The sequence below is a fragment of the Schistocerca serialis genome, chromosome 4 (genome assembly GCF_023864345.2).
Source record: "Schistocerca serialis cubense isolate TAMUIC-IGC-003099 chromosome 4, iqSchSeri2.2, whole genome shotgun sequence".
In the NCBI taxonomy this organism is placed as follows: Eukaryota; Metazoa; Arthropoda; class Insecta; order Orthoptera; family Acrididae; genus Schistocerca; species Schistocerca serialis.
In genome coordinates this window covers 353,467,621-353,490,425 of record NC_064641.1, presented here as the reverse complement: position 1 = coordinate 353,490,425, position 22,805 = coordinate 353,467,621, and the positions used below count along the sequence as shown (strand labels likewise).

General features: G+C 39.2%; 1 protein-coding gene across 2 annotated transcripts in view; it reads right to left on the bottom strand.

Moving 5' to 3' along the window:
• Nucleotides 1-22,805, bottom strand: part of LOC126474139 (histone deacetylase HDAC1) — a 156,659-nt gene that overhangs the window by 66,931 nt on the left and 66,923 nt on the right. For both annotated transcript variants that reach the window (XM_050101583.1, XM_050101584.1), the window contains exons 3-5: nt 17,284-17,401; nt 13,931-14,286; nt 9,238-9,439 (exon numbers count right to left, since the gene is read on the bottom strand). In XM_050101583.1, coding sequence (XP_049957540.1) covers nt 9,238-9,439; nt 13,931-14,286; nt 17,284-17,401 — 676 coding nt within the window. The remainder of the gene's footprint in view (nt 1-9,237; nt 9,440-13,930; nt 14,287-17,283; nt 17,402-22,805) is intronic.

Genomic DNA, 22,805 nt, shown 5'->3' with positions numbered 1-22,805 from the left:
TGGCAGGAAATACAAATGATGGAGATGGTCCATGCTGATGCAACTTCATCTATTTCTTCATAATTTTATTATGAAAATTATGAAAAGGATGGTTGCTACTCATCATATAGTGGAGATGCTGAGTCACAGAGAGGCTATCAAAGAAAGCTTTCAGCCAAATAGGTCTTTATCAGAATTAGACACACACACACACACACACACACACACACACACACACACACACACACAGCCAGCTCATGCACACATGAGCACAGTCTCTAGTTGTCAGGCTTTTTGCTTTGCCTATCTGCGATGCAGCATTTTCACTATGTGGTGAGCAGCAATTATCCTTTTCATAATATTGCCATTATTCCATCATGGATTGTCCATTATTCATAACTTTGGAAGACATATGCAGCCCACCAACAATTGTCATACATAAAGGCAACAAATCTATGTATGTTTTAACAGCATTTATTTCCATATATCAAACACCGACATTTCTCTGCTCACTAAAGAAGCAGAATATGTCTTTATCAGGTTACCTTCCATTAGGAAACTGGGTGCACTCAGCGGCTGTTATGCAATTTATAAAAGATAGAGCACAGCAACCAGTCGTCATCTAATCCAGATTTCGGCTGGTGCCTAGCCATTATCAACGCACTATTTTTTAAACTCGATGAATGTTAGTTCCCTGTTGTTTGTGTGTCAGTCACAGTTCTTTGAATAAATATTCAAAGATCTGTGACTGGCACCCGAACAATAGGGAACTAATATGCACCGAGTTTAAAAAATAGTGCATTGATAATGGCTAGGTAGTAGCTGAAATCTGGAGTTGCATAATAAAATCTGCACAAAAGGACAACTGATTGCTGCGCTCTATCATTTATAAAGGAATATGTCTTTGTTACAATGAAGCTAATGGGTACATGGGTACCTGGAATTGTACTTGTATTCTTGCAATGTTGCTTCAGTTGGCAATGACTTAATCATGATGGGAAACTGATGTGTAGTCGAATACACATGAAAGAATATTTTCTTTGCACCTCTGAAAGAGCTGTCAGTCTGTCAAAATATGGGTTTCATGTCACTTGAGGCTGACAAGTGAGGCTAATCTCTTTGCAGCCCCTACAATCTCACCCCAAGGTCCTTCACCGTGATCTTCGTAGTGACAGGACAAGAAATTCTTTCTGTTTTTGTATTGGGCAGCACATCCATCAAAAACATAGTAAATGTGCTTTGTAGTTGGAAAGTGACATTTTAAGACACTGATGAGACAGTGCTGGAAAGAATACATACATATATTGTATCATGCTGAAGGCGATCAGATACTTCCACATATGACACATGGTGTATTTCATTTGTATTTGTGGTCTGTAGTAAGTTACAAACTGGTGGATGGTAACCAGTGAATTATTCCAGTGAAATCCCTGTACTTAACCCTGAATGGTGAAGGAGTAATGCTCTAGAAAACCACAAACAAACTCTACAAAATCGCAAACAACAAATTATTCACTTACTTTGAGTTGTCCTTTAGCAATTTTAAAGATCTGTGACTGCAGCTGGGTGATAATGAGCAGAAGGAGCTTGTTGTAAACTTTATGCAAACTAACCTGCCCGTAGTTACCCAACACTTGGATGTAATTTCACCAATGCAGTTTTTACCAACTGATAGATAATCATTCAGCCTTCTCAAACTTTGACAACAGGGACATGCGCCTGAGAAACATTGTGGAAGTGCAGGACTGCATGTAACAGATGCTATACAGTGCTTTTATGATGGTCATGTGTGTTCTTCACACTTCATTAGTTCTTTCAATTTACACACGTCAATTATTAACTTAAAATTCTGATGTGAGAGAAACAAAAAACATGGGTTCCACTGGCATGGACAGGAACACAATGCTTTGTCAGCAACTGATAAAATTTTGAGAATCCAATATTTACATCTGGTTATCTATTTTTTAAATATGCATACAGTTCCTTCAGATTGCATAATTATAGCTGCTTCTGCTTATTTACTCCAATTCTATTTCATTTCACATACGCACAGTCTTTTCTTCCTAGCATCACAAGGCTCACGTTACAATCACAGTAAAATTCGTGGATGAGCTGATGGTTTTTTCACAACGTCTTACCTAGTTATGGATTTGGTGTCATTAGTATACCATGTTCTGCTACTGTTTTGCTCTTTGTATTTTGTAATCTAAAGTGTAAAATTCTTTCATGGTTTTCCTTATGCTCCAGCTCTTGGGAAATGCTTCATAATTTGTATTTTGTCACATATACATTCTGTGTTGTGAAACTTATCTTTTACCTGTGCTGTGATTTCTCTTTCTCCATTTTTTATACTCTTCTTTTTCCAGTTGTACCACGTAAGTATGCTCCAACACAAGAGGCAACCTTTCCAATTTTTGTTTATGCATTTAGCCTCTGTCTCTTCACAGGAGATTCACCCAGAAACTGAAGGTTAATATTTAAAGAATCTAATGCCAGATCAGATGCTCTTTCATCTGCACTATCATCATCTCTGGAAGTACCTTGCACAGCTGAGGCAACACCTGCAGGGGTTGAAGGGTTTTGTGGATTGCTTTCTACATCTGCTTCAAATTTTTCCACCAGGAAATACATCAGAACACTTGTTTACCATCCACTCCTGAGCACTTCTCAAATTCAACTGTACTCCTGCAACACTACCTTTAAATGGATTTGTGACAGTTCATTTTGACCTGAGATGCATTTTTTACAAGCTACTACTACAGACTATTTCCCAGTACATGTACACTGCAGTTTGAGTAAACAAGCCACACCCACGAAACAAGCCAATAATGACTGGTTGAAATAAAAGTCTCTATGATTCATTATTAACAACAAGAAATTTTCACAAATTTGTGAGTATAATAGTGACTGCTATTGTCGGCTGTTCTGGAAGAAGTCACTGCATTTTGTTAGTGCAGTGATGGAGACAAAATAAATTTTTGATCCTGAGTCTTTGATGTGCCTTCTTGATATTAACCAAATTTATAGTAACATACTGGAGCAACACAACCTATTTTTTTTCCAAAAAAATTGAAGGTGGTATGTTTTGAGAGAATCAAGGTCAAAGTGACCTTGAACGTGAAAATTCTTAGAAACCAGCCATCTTGCATATCAATGGAAAGCTCTACTCATTAGCTTCTCAGTGACATAAATTTCGCTGCTGTACCTGGATTACAATCAGAATTGTAGTCATTTATGTTAAATTTCACACCATTTCAAAACTTTGCAGACCTATGGCTTTTCTCACAACTGTAATACACCTCTGCTAATTGGTAGCTTTTCATCTCTTATCTGGATCACTGGACGTACCACATTTGAAACAAATCTGACAGTCGGGGTGAGTGCTGCATTGAGTTTATATGAAATTACCTTTCTGTAAAATCTGTGAATCCATTTCCTTGGTTTTATAGTTTTTTTCGCGAGTTGCAAATGGTCTACTGTGTTGCCATCCACTTCTAAAGCCAGCTAGTTTCTTTGTCTGATTAAAATCTATTTTTCCCCTAAGCAACCTAATTTTATGGAACATCTCATTCATTGTGGAGCTAAGGGTTAATAGAGCTACAGTCTCTTTACCCCTTTTTGTTGCAAAGGAGAATAATTACGGTACTGTTCAGGTTTTGAGAAACCGTCTTCCTCCACATACATTTTGTAAACAAATTTGTCAGTTCCTCTTATACCACTTTGACTCCAGCTTCAACCACTTCCTCTAAAACACCATCTCCATATACCTTCATACCTCAAATGGTTTTACATAGCTCAACTGACATTACTTTTACAATGTAATTTTCATTATTAACCTCCAGTGGTTTCAATTTTCTCTTGCACTATGTAAGCATTTAAATAAATCTTGAATTTTTTTTATTATTTACTCTCCCTTATTAGTATGACATTTGATGAAATCCAACTTACATTTCTATTTTATTTTCTTTGTATTATTATTGTTTTCAATTGTTTCATCATGTGTGGTTCAATGGCTCAGTGATGAATATCTAAATCATGGATCAAGATCTTTTAGTTCGATATCCAGTCAGTCCTAGGACTTTTATCTGTCAAGTACAGCAAAACCCCGAACTAACTAACCTGCATTTAAGGAACTCCTGCTGTTAATGAATATTTTCTTCAGTCCTGGCAATATTCCCATAAAAATAATATTAATCATCCTTAGTTTTAACGAACACCACTCTAGGAAATACTCCAGTTTGAAGGATTAAACATGAAACATTTTGCAAATTAAAATTGAACCTTTACACAACTGCTAATGTGTCCAAGTGAGTTTTTGATTTATATGTTTCATGCAGGTCGTCTTTCGGATCATCTCATGGCAGTAAATGGTAACTTATTCTTCTGATCAACACGCACCTAGAACACAGTTTTTTGGTCAGTAACTCAAATATCCTTCTAGCGATACTGGAAAATGAGCTGAAGGAATAGGAAAGTGATTTCCGCCTTGCCCAACATGCGACTGTAGTCACGTGATCTAACTGTACGAAGTTAGATTGTGTGAAGTGTGAGCCAAGAAGTGTAGTTGTTTATTACTGAATTTATTAGTTTACTTCAGTGGAGTTATGGCTTGCAAATGTAGAAATCTCAATTCAGGAGAAGCTGGTGATCAGCCACAATGTTGAAGACAATCGCTAACAAAAAAAACTTTCCCATGTGGTGAAGGAGTACAATTTGGTGCCATGTTCATTGTGCAGCATACTAAAAAACAGAAGTGTTCTTAAATGCCTGTCTCTGTATCCAAAAGGTGAAGCATTTGCCTGTCAACACTAAATGCCATGCAAAACATTCTTTTACTACTGTTTCAAGGAATGGGAAGTGACAGCATTTTTACAAATGAATGCGTATTGCAAAAGAAGCCCCTTGAAATCATCCTAAAGATCAGTGTTGAAAATTTCAGTGCACCTAAGGACTGGCTGGACCATTTTAAAAAAATAAATAAAAATAAAAAAGTGATAATCTCTCATTTCTCTGAAAAAGTGAGGCTGCAAACACAGATATTGTAAATTTTTGAAGGAACATTACGTTGCCATGACTAACACAGGATTTTAAGCCTGGAGATATTTTCAATGCAGCTGAAACTGACTTCTTTTATAACTTACTTCCGACAAAAATGTATTCTATTAAGGGAGAAAAATGCCATGCAGATAAAAAATAAAGAAACAATGACTGCACTATTGTGTGTAAATAGTGATGAAAGTGAAAAAATACCTCCATTAGTAACAGAAAAATTTAAAACCCACAGGTTTCTCACAAATATAAAAATATTACCTTCTGATCAGAGCTGCCGGTGGCGGCGGCCAAGTGTGCATGAGGTGTGCTTGCTTGTGTGAATGTGTGTATGTTTTCTTTGCTGAGGAAGCCTATTGCCAATAGCTGCATGTGTAGCAGCCTTTTTGCTGTTCTTGTCTGCAACTCAATGGGTCATCTTTACGATGAGTAGCAATCTATCCTATTCCTTATATTGTTGTTATTTCAACCTGGAGTGTCCACTGTTTGAAAATGCTACCTTATACTTACAAGTACAACAGGAATGCCTGGATGACATCATAATCTTTACAAGATTTCTCACACAAGAAGGACAAGAGAACTTATTATCGAGCAATGCCCTGTACATCCCAAGGAAACACTATTATTGAAAATGTATGTGACGTTTTCTCTCCTCCATAATGCACAAATCATCTGCAGTCTCTGGACCTGTGCATAATACACCCCTTTAAAACCAAATACAGAATAGCAGTAGTGTAAAAGTCAATTTCATTCCTTGAGAGAAAGGAAGTGATGAGACTCAACATTCTCCAGGCTATGCATATGTTAATTGGTACCTAGAATAACATAACAGATTGTGTTAAATTGTTTCACAAAGGCTGGTTGTGGTGCATCAATTGCTGTTGAAGATGGCCTTGTTCTAGATGAATGGCATAGAATCACTTAGACATTCCAGAAAATGTGGTGGTGGTGGTGGTTAGTGTTTAACGTCCCGTCGACAACGAGGTCATTAGAGACGGAGCGCAAGCTCGGGTTAGGGAAGGATTGGGAAGGAAATCGGCCGTGCCCTTTCAAAGGAACCATCCCGGCATTTGCCTGAAACGATTTAGGGAAATCACGGAAAACCTAAATCAGGATGGCCGGAGACGGGATTGAACCGTCGTCCTCCCGAATGCGAGTCCAGTGTGCTAACCACTGCGCCACCTCGCTCGGTATAGAAAATGTGAAATTCCAGGATAATATTTCTTGCAATGATGATATCGTGACTTCCACATTCAAGATGAATGTGAGTTGTGTGAAGGGCTTCTGAAGGAAAACTGTGAGGTAGGAGGCAGTGACAACCAAGAAGAGGAAGAACAATAACAAGAACAAGAACTTGTGCCAAGATTCACAGCTGCTGTGCAGTTGATGCCATCAGGAAATAATTTTCCTCTTTAGGATAAAACATACAACTCTTCTAGATTCTTTTTTTTTTTTTTTTTTTAATGTGTTCCATTAAGATTGTGATTTTATAGATACTTTTACCACATAAACATACCTGAATTATGATTCTTGGTCACTCCTGTGTACTTGGGAAAAAAACCCATTTAAGGAAAACCCCTGTTTAAGGAAAAAATTTTCAGTCCCCAGAGATCATTAAAAAGGGTTGATTTGAAAAATACTGAGTTGTACCACAGTTCACAGTCCATGTTGAACTGTAGGTCCCCTGTAACTGGCTGGTGAAGACAGCTAAAAGTTCGGAGGAAGGCAACAGTATACCACCTTCAACAGGACCATGCCTCGTACAAAACTGTGGTGCTCCAACCAATCTTCGGATTGATGATAGCTTTACTTTTTTTATCTTCCCACATCTTTTGAAAGACATTCCTCAACAGTTTCATTTAGTTCAACATATTCTATCATAATGATTACAATGGTGGACTTAGGGCAACCAAACGAACGTCATCAGTGCTCTCACTGGAAATCAATGCATTCATTTCACGGATTAACACTGCCTCTTCTCACAAGTGAAATTGCACAGTGGTTCTCCAGGAATGTATATTAACAGCTTTCTTCAATGTCTGGCTTGTTTCTCTTATCATTGCCTCGAACTCCCACACATCCTCTTTTTTATTTGAGGTTTCCTTTTCTTTTAATTTATATGCACATAAAATAAATCTGCTGCTTGCAAAAGTTCCTTTGTTTAACACTTTCTTTTGTCTATGTCTATGTCAGAGGGTGTGTTACTGTGAACAGTTCAGTGACCGGGTTGTTCTAATCAGAATCAACAGCAGACCAACACCGACAACGATAGTTCAGGTATACATGCCGACGTCGCAAGCTGAAGATGAACAGATAGAGAAAGTGTATGAGGATATTGAAAGGGTAACGCAGTATGTAAAGGGGGACGAAAATCTAATAGTCATGGGCGACGGGAATGCAGTTGTAGGGGAAGAAGTAGAAGAAAAGGTTACAGGAGAATATGGGCTTGGGACAAGGAATGAAAGAGGAGAAAGACTAATTGAGGTCTGTAACAAGTTTCAGCTAGTAATAGCGAATACCCTGTTCAAGAATCACAAGAGGAGGAGGTATACTTGGAAAAGGCTGGGAGATACGGGAAGATTTCAATTAGATTACATCATGGTCAGACAGAGATTCCGAAATCAGATACTAGATTGTAAGGCGTACCCAGGAGCAGATATAGACTCAGATCACAATATAGTAGTGATGAAGAGTAGGCTGAAGTTCAAGACATTAGTCAGGAAGAATCAATACGCAAAGAAGTGGGATACGGAAGTACTAAGGAATGACGAGATACGTTTGAAGTTCTCTAACGCTATAGATACAGCAATAAGGAATAGCGCAGTAGGCAGCACAGTTGAAGAGGAATGGACATCTCTAAAAAGGGCCACCACAGAAGGTGGGAAGGAAAACATAGGTACAAAGAAGGTAGCTGCGAAGAAACCATGGGTAACAGAAGAAATTCTTCAGTTGATTGATGAAAGGAGGAAGTACAAACATGTTCCGGGAAAATCAGGAATACAGAAATACAAGTCGCTGAGGAATGAAATAAATAGGAAGTGCAGGGAAGCTAAGACGAAATGGCTGCAGGAAAAATGTTAAGACATCAAAAAAGGTACGATTGTCGGAAGGACAGACTCAGCATACAGGAAAGTCAAAACAACCTTTGGTGACATTAAAAGCAACGGTGGTAACATTAAGAGTGCAACGGGAATTCCACTGTTAAATGCAGAGGAAAGAGCAGATAGGTGGAAAGAATACATTGAAAGCCTCTATGAGGGTGAATATTTGTCTGATGTGATAGAAGAAGAAACAGGAGTCGATTTAGAAGAGATAGGGGATCCAGTATTAGAATCGGAATTTAAAAGAGCTTTGGAGGACTTACGGTCAAATAAGGCAGAAGGGATAGATAACATTCCATCAGAATTTTTAAAATCATTGGGGGAAGTGGCAAAAAAACGACTATTCACGTTGGTGTGTAGAATATGAGTCTGGCGATATACCATCTGACTTTCGGAAAAGCATCATCCACACAATTCCGAAGACGGCAAGAGCTGACAAGTGCGAGAATTATCGCACAATCAGCTTAACAGCTCATTCATCGAAGCTGCTTACAAGAATAATATACAGAAGAATGGAAAAGAAAATTGAGAATGCGCTAGGTGACGATCAGTTTGGCTTTAGGAAAAGTAAAGGGATGAGAGAGGCAATTCTGACATTACGGCTAATAATGGAAGCAAGGCTAAAGAAAAATCAAGACACTTTCATAGGATTTGTGGAAAACACTGATAAGGAGAAGGGACAGGATGATAGGACATCCGCTAAGACATGAGGGAATGACTTCCATGGTACTAGAGGGAGCTGTAGAGGGCAAAAACTGTAGAGGAAGACAGAGATTGGAATATGTCAAGCAAATAATTGAGGACGTAGGTTGCAAGTGCTACTCTGAGATGAAGAGGTTAGCACAGGAAAGGAATTCGTGGCGGGCCGCATCAAACCAGTCAGTAGACTGATGACAAAAAAAAGGTCAACATGTAATATAGTTAACTATCTACTTAATGGAATCTGGTATATCTCCCTATTCTTAAATAAATTCTCAGTTCTGACTTCCTGCAACATGAATCAATTTCTTCGTAATTTGGTATATTTTTACTATGCATCTTACAGGTCTATGATCATTTTCAGTAAAAATATATTGAGTCATTGCTTTAGATAATTACTGAATGTTACCTCTAACTGTTAGGTTGAAACAGCCCAACCTATCACCCGTTAAGGAATCTGCACCACACTGTAGCACAACTGCACTAGGTTGAAAGGTTTCCATTACTTTTGATATTATAGGAACAAAAATGGATTCATAACTTTCATCATCCATTCCATCCCTTAAGGGTATATTAACAGCATAGTATTTTCCTTTTCCAGCACCAATGTCCTGAAAATAGGGAACAGTTATAAAGGACAGTCCAAAAAAGTAACAAAAATGATATTTTCAGAAACAAATATTGCAAATGCATGAGCACAATTAGACATACATGTGTATAATTAATATGATATTAGCAAACTGAAGGAGCATCCAAGGAAAGGCCCCAGAATTAGTATCATTTACCAAAGGTTGTAACGCAGAGAAAGTTTGTTGAAACTGTGAGAGAATAGCAACAACATCCTAAGTTCAGATTGGAATATTTATCATATGGATAGGTTAGTCACTAATGGTGGCGACATATTTATTGCAGTAAAGAAGCCAATACTATTTAGTGAGGTTATCACACATTTCAAATGTGAATGAATCTGAGTGAAGTTAAGCTTCGAAGGTCAGTCAAAAATGGTAATCAGATGCCTTTATAGAGGCCTGTGTGTGTCAGGAGCTGTTGCAGTAGAGTTCTTCAGACAGAACTTGCAGAATACTGTTATGAACTTTCCTGATAATGTCATCATAATATGGGGTGACTTCAACTTGGCAGCCATGGATTGGGAGATCATGATACCAAACTTGAGCCACAGACAGGGATTCATATATTATCATCCTGAAAATTACTTTGAGAAGATAGAGAACCAACTAGAGAAGGTAACATCTTGAACCTCCTAGTGAAAACAGACCTGAACTTATTGAGTCAGTTAACACAGAGGAGGGTATCAGTGATCGTAATACTGTCATGACAACTGTAACTACTGGTATTACAAGGAATGTTCAGAAAAGTAGGAAAATATTTTTGCTTAGCAAGAGTGACAAGATGCAAACTGCAGAGTATCTTAACAGTCAACATAAAACATTCAATGCTGAAGACGAAGATGTGGGGCACAAATAAAAAAAATTCAAAAGCATCATTTAATGTGCGTTAGACAACTATGTTCCGAGAGAGGTCTTCAGGAATGGGAAAGACCTGCCATAGTTTAACAGCTGTATTATAAGACTGCTATGTAAACAAAGAGGGCTTCATCACAGATTTCAGAGAAGTCAAAATCTAGCTGACAAACCAAAGTTGAACAGAGAGATAATGAGCTGAGCATAATGAGAAAAATCAGAGAAGTGTTCAATGACTTTGAAAGTAAAGTTTTGTTAACCGATATGACTAAAAACCCTAAATGTTTTATTCTTACTTAAAGGCAGCAAGAGGTTTGAAATCATCTAATCAGTCAGTCAGTGACCATACTGGCAACGAAGCGAGAGATAAAAGATAGAAGATCGAAATACTGAATTCGGTTGTCTGTAACTGTTTCACCACAGAAGATTGTAACAAGGTCCCTCCTTTCAATCATTGTACAAATGTTGAATGGCACAAACTCAGATAACCGATCGCAGAATAGAAAAGCAGTAACAATCACTTAGTAGTGGAAAAGCATCTGAACCAGATGAGATACCTGTAAGATTCTGTAACGATTATGCGGAAGAACTTGTTTCATTTCTAGCAGCAGTTTATCATATTTCACCAAAGTACTGAAGGGTATCTAATGACTGAAAAAAAGCACAGGTTATTCTCATTTTCAAGAAGGGTCGTAGGACAGGTGCACATAAGTATAGGCCTATACCATCGGCACCAATCTGTTGTAGAATTATGGAACATGCATTATGCTCAAGAATTAAGACATCTTTGGAGAACGAAAATCTATTCTATTAAACTCTACTTGGATTCCACAGACAGAGATTTTGCAAAACTTAATTCGTTCTGGTTCTCCATGAGATCCACAGCGCTGTACACAAAGGTGCTCAAGTTGATGCCATGGTCCTTAACTTCAGAAAGACAAATGACAGCCTGCCACACTGCTGCTTGGTGATAAAAAAGACAAGCTTACCGAGTACTGGTCCATATTTGCAACTCAATTCAAGAGTTCCTTGTACATAGAACTCAACATGTTGTTCTTATCAGAATAAAACTGACAGATGAAAACGTAATTTTCAGAGTACCCCAACTAAGTGATATGACTGTTACTGTTTACAATGTATATAAACAACTTAGTAGAAAGCATCGGAAGCTAAGACTGATTGCAGGCAATGTGGCTGCCTACACAAAGGTAGCAATGCCACATGACAGCACTGACTTGCAGCATGATCAACAGACTGAAGAATGGTGCATTCTCTGACAGTTGATCCTGAACATAAATAATTGTAACTTACTGTGCACACACAGGCAAGGAAATTCACTACTGTACAATAACATTATTGATGACACATTACTGGAAACAGTACCTACTGTAAAATTTTTAGGAGTACTAACCAAACGACCTCAAGTGGAATGACCACATAAAACAAAATAGTAGGAAAAACAGATGCCAGACAGATTCACAGCTCATCTACGAAGCTAGCAGCTTACGAGGCTCTTGCTCACCGATTCTTGAGTATTATTCATCAATCTGGAATGCTTACCAGGTATGACTGATAAAATAGGGAGAGGGGGGAGGGGGGGGGGGGGGGAAGAGAGAGAGAGAGAGAGAGAGAGAGAGAGAGAGAGAGAGAGAGAGAGAGAGAGAGAGAGCAGTGTATTTTGTCTTTGTGTTATTTAGTCAGTGCGAGAACATTACAGAGATGCTCATCAAACTCTAGTGGCAGATGCTCCAAGAGAGGCACTGTGCATCACGGAGAGGTTGAGAGGTTTACCATGAAAAATTACTAGGGAGTACTTTCCGGAAAGAGTAGGACACACATTACTTCTTCCCACATACTTCAAGAAATGACCATGATCAGAAAATTCAAGAAATTAGAGCTAATATCGAGGCTTATCAACAATCATTATTCCCATACACCATTTGCAATTGGAAAGGGTGGAGGGGCGGGGGGTTGTACAGTTACTGGAACCAGAAGGAGTATTAATGTAGGTGTACATAGGGGGGGGGGGGGGGATTTCAGTTTTGAGATATTTCTGCACTATAACAGAACAGAATTTTTTGCCATGCTTCAGTTATATCTAACAATTACTGTCAGAGTTAGTTTATTGCCAAGGTATAATACCGTCTCAAGGAATGTGTTAATGGATCACCAGCTATTTAATGACAACTTCTGGTATGAAGGCAGACTTACAGAGATCAATTTTGCAGTCAGTGCACTGGTCGCATCGCAAGCTTTTTAAATTCAACAATCATTAAAAGGAAGAAATTAGGTTTAAAATTAGTGTAAGAGGAAAAGAAATAGTACCTCAAACAAACTGGGTACTGAGTTAATTATCAATCACAACAAAAGATTAAACGAAACTGGATGATAACTTTTTTTTCCTTCAAGCGGAATGGCTTAAGAGCAGAATACTAAGTAAAAACTATAGAAAAGATGTCTTATAAGTAGTGAACGATTTTAACCTGAGGATAAATGTAACAAAAACCACGGAGAAGTGCTTCCAAGGGAAACGACCTTTGACGACTAGAAAGTTATACATGATAAATAATAGAACAACTATGCATTTTCAACTACCTAGGGTATAAGTTATGTCACTGAAAGGATGGAGATCAATAACAAAATAAAGTTCAAAGAATGTGTGGTACAATACATAACACATGAGGAGGGAGAAGCCACAAATCAAGTTTTATAAGATGATATCCCTGCATTTACATACAGCAGTGAAAATTAGACACTAAAGAGGTCAGACCAGGAGAAATGAGAAGCTGCTGAAACGAGATTTATAAGATCTGTGGCAAGCTATATGCTCTTGGATAAAAGTAGATATGATGATATATGAAAGGAAATGGACATTTTTCAATATAAATTACAGAAATCAGGGCAACAACTAACATGTAAAAAAATACTCAATGGATGGACATCAACAGAATTCAAAAGAGGTTGCTCTGTCTAAGCCAAAATGATAACACAATGCAGGAAGACCACTCACCAGATGGGAGGATAATTTGCCCTGAAGAAGGAACAGGTCTGCAAGCTAATTTTGAAGATAGTGATGGTGATGCTGACAAATTATAGAGGAGATACTAACTATGCAGAGCCATTGTTGAATACTCTATACACAATTGAACTTGTGCATGGCAAACAATGATCCCATAATGATTATTAAAGTCACCATTTCCGATTAACGCCAACCTGAATACCAACACACAAATTAAAAGCTTCAGCGATGGTCAATAAATTTTTTATAAGAAACTGACCTCAAGACCATACTTATCGATATTTTTTTGATAAGGCATTACTAAATTTACAACTTCATACTATAACATAGATATAGTTTTACGCTAAACAATCAAACTTTTTAAATATTAAAAGCATTTATAGTGACAAAGTTACGAAACCTATGCATGACTGTGTATGTTAATTTGGTATGTTGTATGATACACATTAAAGCAGTGATAATTAGTAATGATAATGTCAACTTCAACAACAAGAAAAACAACACATCTTCTATATAGCCACACAATTTCAAAGTCTCCAAAAAATAAATATAATTATTCATATAACATTTATAACAAAATTTTAAAACTTAATAGCTCTTACCCTCAGATCTCCTGTGCCTGGGAAGTATTCACCGTATTTATGGAATGAAACAGTCATCACACGATCAGTAGTATAAAAAGCTTCTTCGACACCATCACCATGATGGACATCAATATCAATATATAAAACTCGTTGGTGGTACTTCAACAATTCTAGAATCCCAAGAACTATGTCATTCACATAGCAAAACCCAGATGCTTCAGATTTTTTAGCATGATGCAAACCGCCTCCCCAATTTATACATATTTCGGAGGCTTGTTTGTTCAATTTCACAGCAGCAGCAACTGACCCACCAGAGGATAACTGACAAAATTCATAGAGGCCATCAAATACAGGACAATCCTCTCCAACATTAACTGAAAAAGAAGGAATATCCAAGAATGAAACACTGCACAGTCCTATCAAAATGTATCAGCAGTGAAGAAATAAATAATTCTACAAAACAATGGGTTTTAAAACTACTGTTCTCTAAACTCTTCAAATACGTGTGATAGCATGTGCTCCATCATAAGCTTCATGTATAAGGTGGCATGAGCTGTTAATGTTTTCTGGAGGTATTTTACGCCTCTTTCAGGGTTGTTTCGGGGAGGTGAGTGGGGTAGCTGGTAGATGACAATGTTATGTGCCCCATAATCATGTGTTGCTAACAAGTCCAACAGTGCCCAGTCAAGACCACCCAAATTTGGTGATTTTATCACAACAGGAGCAGCAAACATGAGGGCAATCATTGTCAGCTAAGTCCACCAATAACACACCATGCCCATCCCAGAACACTGTCACAAGCACTTTCCTAGCAGACTGAGCCGCTTTGAATTCTTTTTTGTATTGGTGAACCAGAGTGTTTCCACTCTACAGATGCCTGCTCGATTTCAGGCGTGTAGTGGCAGACCCGCAACTCATCACCAGTGATGATTCCTTTCAGAAAGCCGTGCCCCTCTGTGGTGTAACACCTTACGTGAGACAAGCTTGTCGTCATTTGCTGGCCCTAGTGGTTGCCTGTCAGGTTCTTAGGCACCCAGCAAACAGTAACTTTACAAAATTTCAATGCGTCACAAACAAAACCGTACATCACACCATAAGAAATGTTGAATTGCTGTAATAAAGTTCGCAGTTGCACTCGCTGGTCATTCAAAATTAGTTTCAATTGCTCCAACATTCTGCAGGGTTGCAGCTGTTACCAGCCACCCAGAGCGTAGCGAATCACTGATGTTTACACAGCCCTCTTGGAAGAATGCACACTACCTGGAACCATTGCTTCAGTCATCCCTATACATGCCACACATGTATTTGTGAATTTCACTTGGTTTATGTCCTTTGACCCACAAATATCGAAATACACTCCGCTGCTCTTCACAAGTTGACGACAGAAACATGTGTCGCGTGTGTTTTGTAGTTCAGGTTTATCTCGCTACAGCCACATATGAAAACAAAATACCCTCTGCAGCGCAAACTTCCAACTACATCATCATCACGAAATTTCAACATTGCAACTGCAGTACCAGGGCAAAAAAAAATTATTGTGCATTATTTTCCATTCCTCCCTCATACTTTTTACTGTCACCCAATAATTCTTCATATGATTAAGAGATTTCAGGACATAAGAATGCAGCTGACAGGAAGGAAAACTAAATTTTTCATCCAGCAGCATTTACATCTTGCCTTATGGAAGGTAGTCGGAAACAGCAACTTCCAACTAATCAAGTACTGCTAAGTCTGAATTGGGTTCTCATGATTAAAAAAAAGAAGTTATTTTCATACTAATAAAATTCTACACTGAAAATTTCTTATGCAAGTTAAGGAAAAGAAAACACTAATTCCAATGTGTGATATGGCATAATATACTACAGCTAAGATCAAAAACTATTTATTCTACAGAATATTTTGCACAACCCCATTCAGTGACCTAGGAATTATTTACACTTGCTAATACATTTACTCCCTAACAGTATTTGTGCTTAATAATGAAACTGAATTTAACATGAACTGTGAAATTCAAAATCATAACACAAGAAGTAAAAACTGTTTCAACACACTATGCATGTCTGCCTATGGTTCAGAATGGAATTTTATATTCTGCTGGAAAATTATTTATTTTAGAGCAACCACAGGAAACATAAATCAGGATGGCCAAAAGAAGATTACTAAGGCCTTCACTGATAGCCCCCCACCCCCACCCCAAAAAATCTTGACCACAGACAATTTCACATGCTATATTCAAACTTGCACGCAATCCTTTAACCAACCCAAGAAACCAGCTGCAAAGGAGCAGCTGTCCTCTCATGGTCCAGTTGTTGTTGTGGTCTTCAGTCCTGAGCTGGTTTGATGCAGCTCTCCATGCTACTCTCTCCTGTGCAAGTTTCTTCATCTCCCAGTACCTACTGCAACCTACATCCTTCTGAATCTGCTTGATGTATTCATCTCTTGGTCTCCCTCTATGATTTTTACCCTCCACACTGCCCTCCAATACTAAATTGGTGATCCCTTGATGGTCCAGTACCATCCCCAAATGCAACAGAGAAAAACCATATCCTTTGTCAGGATGTCAATATACCATCAAGCCTGGAAATAAGGTCCATCCCACACACAATCCTTCCCATTTCGTCCAAAGTGTATTTCATTTCCTGCTCAGTCTATGCAATAGCCTTGCCTATACTTACACAACTACCCACCTTGACATATGACTCATACTCTTGTGGACTGGTGCAAGGCCTGTCTGATACTGCCATCCACCACATCCAATATGTGCACAGTATTTTATGTGAGCACATCCATCAGCCATCTTTCTATCCAAACTACTGGCCACTGCCAAACTGACCAACAGCACAATTTATCACCCAGTCTCACAATATGCTGCAGAGCACAACATGTTCAATTTCAATGGTTGTCTCTGCAACATATTCTTTGATCCCATAGCTTTTCTGGCCTCTATCCCCACTAGACTGTACCCTACAGTTACATCCACCTTTGCCCCAGAACCCTAGCTTCTGTCATCCTGCACCCACATCTGCCACTCTGCAGTTTCCCTCTTCTGCGCTATCTCCGCCTCTCAACCCACTCTCTACATCATCATGTGCTGCCTCTCCCTCCCCCCACCTGCAGCCATAATGAGCTCTTCAGTGCCACTTTCCTATCTTGGGTACCTCCTGCCCCTCCCTCCCAACTGTCAACCACCCTTCTCCAATTCTCCCTCCCATTCTCCACCTTCCTCCTTCTTTCATCCACTCCATCCGACACAAAACTTCTCACCCCAGTTGAGCTGCAGTCACCCGCACAAAGTAGTCCACAGGGACAATGTATCAGTAGGCGAACGTGTGTGCGTGTGTAAAAAATAGCAATTTAGGAAGTATACTCACAGCGTTGCATCTGCTTGTTATATTCAGACATGTTATCTGGCCTGATACTCCTTAAAAACCGCACATAATCATCACTGTGAAATTTCGTCATTTCATCAGCAGTTGCTTTATGCGGCCGCTGCAAATGGAAATCAATTTTATATAAATATTTATTTGTAATTGTAAGAATGGTCAGTATTCACATACAGGAATTCATTACATCTCTGATGTTTAACAGCTCAATTTGATTTGGTTTGTATCATGTTACGGAAATATGTAAAAAGAGAAAATGACATGAAAATTAAGTTATAAACACAATATTTGTTTGGATAAATGCAAATATCTACTGACAGTGCTGCACGTTCTGATAACCAGGATCAGTACTATACAAGTGCCAAAAATATACATTGTGCTTGTTGTTCAGTCAGATAAGGTCAAAACTGAATCAAACTAGGGATTATATCCATGGTTTTGTCATGAACCCTTTGCCTCACTGCCTCATATGCTTCAGGAAATTGCAACACTGGGATGGTACAATTACTCTAAAGTGGTACAGTGTGAACACCCTGACAATAACTGCCGTAGCATCAGCAATCTGTGAGCTTTGGTGACTGAATGGATCATTCATAAGAACATTTTTATTTTTGTGAGTGACCTCTGGCAGCATGTCCCCTGAATTGTAAGCAGTACAGATCTGTTGTCTGTTTCCACTCAGATCCTGCTGTCACAATTCAGCGCATTTAATTAAGAATGCAGTCGCCAATAGATAATGTCTTCTTCGTGGCATTTCCTGCAGAAAATTTATTATCCGTCCTGTCTAAGTCACAATTTTGTTCACACTCTTACATTTCATCCATGTGCCTTTTCACTGACGTGGCTGAGGTAATAACTACTATTCAATTTTGGTGTTCATCACATACTTATGGGTTTTCAGCCAGTCATACATATACAACAGTGGCTTCAACAATAAAGGTTGCATACTTCTCTAGACTTCAAATTAATTAATATTCTTGAAATGCATGGGGGGGGGGGGGGGGGGGGGGGGAGAACAGTTTGAAATGTCTGTACACTGCAAGTACCCAACAGAACAGCTACGCTGTATATGTATAAAAATTTGTCGGAGAGCCATTTTTTGTTGAAAAACACGTTATTCATTGTACATACTCTAGTTTTTATCTTTTAATAAACTTCACTAAATGATTTTTTCCTCACATACTGTGCAAAGAGAGGACGACTTCTTTGGAAACACCAAGTGAAGACTGTCACCTGTCCACCAACTCAAACAATGGCACTGCTTGATAGTGTCAAGGATGACTTCAGACTATGGAAGTCTGGTTTCTATTAGATCCGCTGCCAATGTGGCATGACAACACAGTTCAGACAGTGAGTACTGTCCAAGATCATTGTCAAGAACACTACCATCACACCAGACCGCAGAAGCCTAACAAGCTGGGGTCATGGAACACTGCCTATCAGAGTTACACAGAAGCGATTACGATCGTGGTCTGGTTCTGGCATAGACTAACTTCTAGGGCTATGTCATTAAAGAACCTATCAAGTTTCAGTTAAGGAAATTGCTAATCACAATGAAGTGACGAACAGTGGAGATGCTGCCAGCACTCATCCCCTGGCATGAAATTCAGACAGAGCAACCAACTGGCAGAAGGAGATGTTATAAACACGCACACCCATACCTGGATGTGGGCCTCAGGTAGAGCAGCAGGTCAGCAGGAAGGCACAGGGGTAGGATAGGGGAGCAGGGCACAGAAGAGATAAAAGCGCCATGTCAGCTTCTAAGCAACCACAATGAAGCCGTTGTGTATGCCATTTCATATTTACCCAGAGTAGATAGTTAAAACATTCTGAACCTTTCAAAGGAGGTTATTTCATTAAAGACTGTCTAATTAAAACTGTAGAGATTACTCTGACAAAAAATTTCCAAAAAGCCTTTCAAAACAGTATTGTTGTCTGAAATTAAATTGTGGAAAGAATAACTGATTGGGTCAAATCATCTAGTTTTGAAGCTTTTCACTATCTGTAAAAAGAGTAAAAACGTATAGAACGTAGTTCAAGTAACTGTTTCTTAGTGTTTGCAATATAGACGTCAATACTTTTGAGGAATTATTGGAACTATTTATTACCATCATATAACACCAGCACAGGACATGATAACTGTGTTTTTGAACATCTGCAAAAAATGCAATCTAGTTCTGTCCAAATTAACATCTGTTACTACAGACTGAACCACTCCTACAACCGGAGAAAACAATGTTTTGTGCAATTATTTGGAAAATAAAGAAAAAAAAATGCAGATAATTGTGAGTACGGCTCTTGCAGCAAGGGTTCTGTACAAACTTAACTTGTATTTACAGATAATTCATCCATTCAGGAACGGAGAATCTGGATGATTTTTGACTGTCATCTGTATTAATACTGGCATTATATCTTTACTGGCAATTCCAAGACTTTCGAGAATGTTTTAATTTTAAGTTTCAAGTTCAAATTTTTTGTATAATTTCCCATTTGCTATGATTTAATGGAAGTCCCCAGAAAAGAAAATGGCTACGAGTATTGTTGTTATGCAAATGTCTAACTGTTATGTGAAACAATGGATATTTTATGAGATAACAAGATCATCATCCCAAATGATAGAAGTGCAATCCTGCATCAATTACCAATATTGCTATGCTTTGAAACATTACAGATGGTGTACGTATCTTAAGCACAGACTGTCACGGTGCAGCTGTCACGCGGCCTTATGCCTTTCCCCACTAGATGACAAGGCATTGTTTTTACAGCAGCAGGGGATTTCATTTCAGGGCTATTAGCACAAAATATTTATAAATTATACAGAAAAACCTCTCTCATGAAAAACTCTACCTATTACTGAAAACCAAATCAAATCCCTACAGTAATTTCTAAGACTTTTGACATTTTATGAAAGCAATGTCAGTTTGTAGAGGCAGAAAATATTTTTTTTATGTGATATAATTACAATTAAACAATTTTTCAATTTTTTTCCTTTATTTACACTGTGAAACCTCTTGTCTTGCCAAATTGCACAACTCTAGGTTAACGGGATAGACACTGTGGGTTTTGGTGAGCGAGTTTGCAAGTATCAAAATGTGACATAAATGGCTATACCTTTTGATTGTATGACTTAAAATCTTAAATTTTTTATGCTACCAAGCAACCATAGACCTTATGATGGATGGATGGATGGATGGGGTTGTATGGACGCACGACGGCAAGGTCTTCAGCGCCTGCTCAGTAACAGATTGAGACGGGGGTCAAGAAAATACTCAGAACAGGAAGATAAAACAGAACGTAAAACACAGGTATCAACCCTGGAAAAATATGTGCCTACCCACACCAAATCGTGGAACGAAGCATGCTGTCAGCAGTAAAATATGGACAACACAGGAAGAAAGGGGTAGAGGGAGCTAAAACAATATAGCAGATGGAAGTGGCTGGCTGACTGCAAGGAAAAGAGGGAGGAGCCAGTCACTCTGCAATACACTAAAACCTCCAGCCTTAAAGTTTAGGCCAGAGTCCAGACACATCACAAAACTTTAAAACCCTAGACACACAAGTCTCATCATTAGCTAAAACACAGGGCAGATCCCCATCAACTTCTGCTGCTGCCCTTGCATCACGGTATAAAATGCAGTCTGTTAAAATGTGCCGGACAGAGATGTGCACACCACAAGCATCACAAAATGGGGGATCCTCCTGCTGTAATAAAATTATATGTATGAGAGGACAGTGCCCGATCCGAAGACGCGTGAGGGTCACCTCTTCCTGCCTGAGCAACCGGCAGGAGGAACGTCGCAGCCGAGTTGTTGACTTCACCAACCGCAGTTTATTGGCCATCACCGCCAGCCATTCTTCCTCCTACAACTCCATGCACATCTTGTGGAGTGCAGAAATGACAGACTGCAAGGGAATAGGACACTGGACCACATCCTGCTCTCTGCAGGCCTCCTTGGCAGCCCGATCAGCCTGTTCATTGCCCCATATTCCTACATGACCAGGGGCACCCAGCAGAAGGACACCACCTTACACCACCGTTGGAGCAAGTACAGGTGGTCATATATCAGCTGGACCATCTCCTCAGTTGGGTACAGATTCTGCAATGATTGTAAGGCACCTGAACACAATTCATCTGCTCCAGCGCCTTCAGGTTCATGTGGAGGTCCGCTGCGAAAACAGTATATTCATCAGGGAGGCGAATCCTTGTAATATGATCAGGGAACACTACAAAACAGCTAAGGAAATTCCCTTGTTTGGAGCCATCAGTGTAAACGACGGTAAAACCATGAGGCACATCTAAAATGTTAAAAAACAGATTGAAATGTGAAATCTGGCGTACTATCTTTCTTAAAATTGGTCATATCTAAAATAAGTCTGGGTCTCCAGAGGAGCCAAAGTGGAAATCTGCTCCAGCCGCGATGGAAAACACAAAAACCAGCCATATCCATCGCCGAGGCGCAATCCTGTGTGCGAATCCCATAATGGTTATGAAAAAGTCGTGCCAGAGGAAGCTGAGCAACATTATGGTATGCAGGTGTGTATGGTGTGGACAAAGTTTTATACGCCTGGCGCACCGTAAGTAGCCGTCGCCGCATATGAAGTGGAGGTTAACCAGCCTCTGCCCAGAGGCTTGGTGTGGGTGCCCCAGTGGCCAACCTAAGCCCTTCATGGTGCACAACATCCAACATCTTTAAGTAAGAAGGCCTTGCAGACCCATACACCGTGCAACCATAATCGAGCCAAGATCACACAAATGCCCTGTAAAACTGGAGCAGACAAGTCCTGTCTGCACCCCATGTACTGTGGCGAAGACATTATTCCCTTAAGTGACCGTTGCTTCAGGTCTTTAAGATGAGGTAACCATGTAAGTTTAGAGTCAAAAATGAGCCCCAGAAATCTCAGCGTGTCTTTAAAAGCAAGGACAGTGTCCCTCATCCTCAACTCAGGAAAGGTTAAAATCGAACGAGAATGGTGAAGAAGAACACTCTCGGACTTCTTGGTGGGAAACTTAAAACCACTCTTCTGCACCCAGTCATCCAAACATCTAAGAGTAAATTGCAACTGACGCGTTGTCGTTGCAAGGCTTGAAGAAGAACAAAACAAAGAGAAATCATCCATAAACATGGAACACTGGACAGGACTTTTCACTTTGGAGGTAATGCTGTTAATAGCTATGGCAAAGACAGTCACACTTAAAACACTATCCTGAGGGACACCATTCTCTTGCTCAAAGCGATCAGACAGGACATCGCCAATTCAGTATCTAGAGTATGGCGGCGAGAGGAAAGACTAAATAAAAAGAGGAAGACAACCATGAAAACCCTATTTGTGAAGCTGCTCCAGGATGAGACGCCTGCAAGTAGTATCATAGGCCTTCCTGATGTCAAAAAATACACCCACAAGGTAATGACAGCATAGGAAAGCTTGTTGTATAGCCACCTCTAGGAACGCAAGGTTATCGAAAGTGGAACGAATCCTCCTGAGCCCACAATGAAAGCAACTAAGGAGTT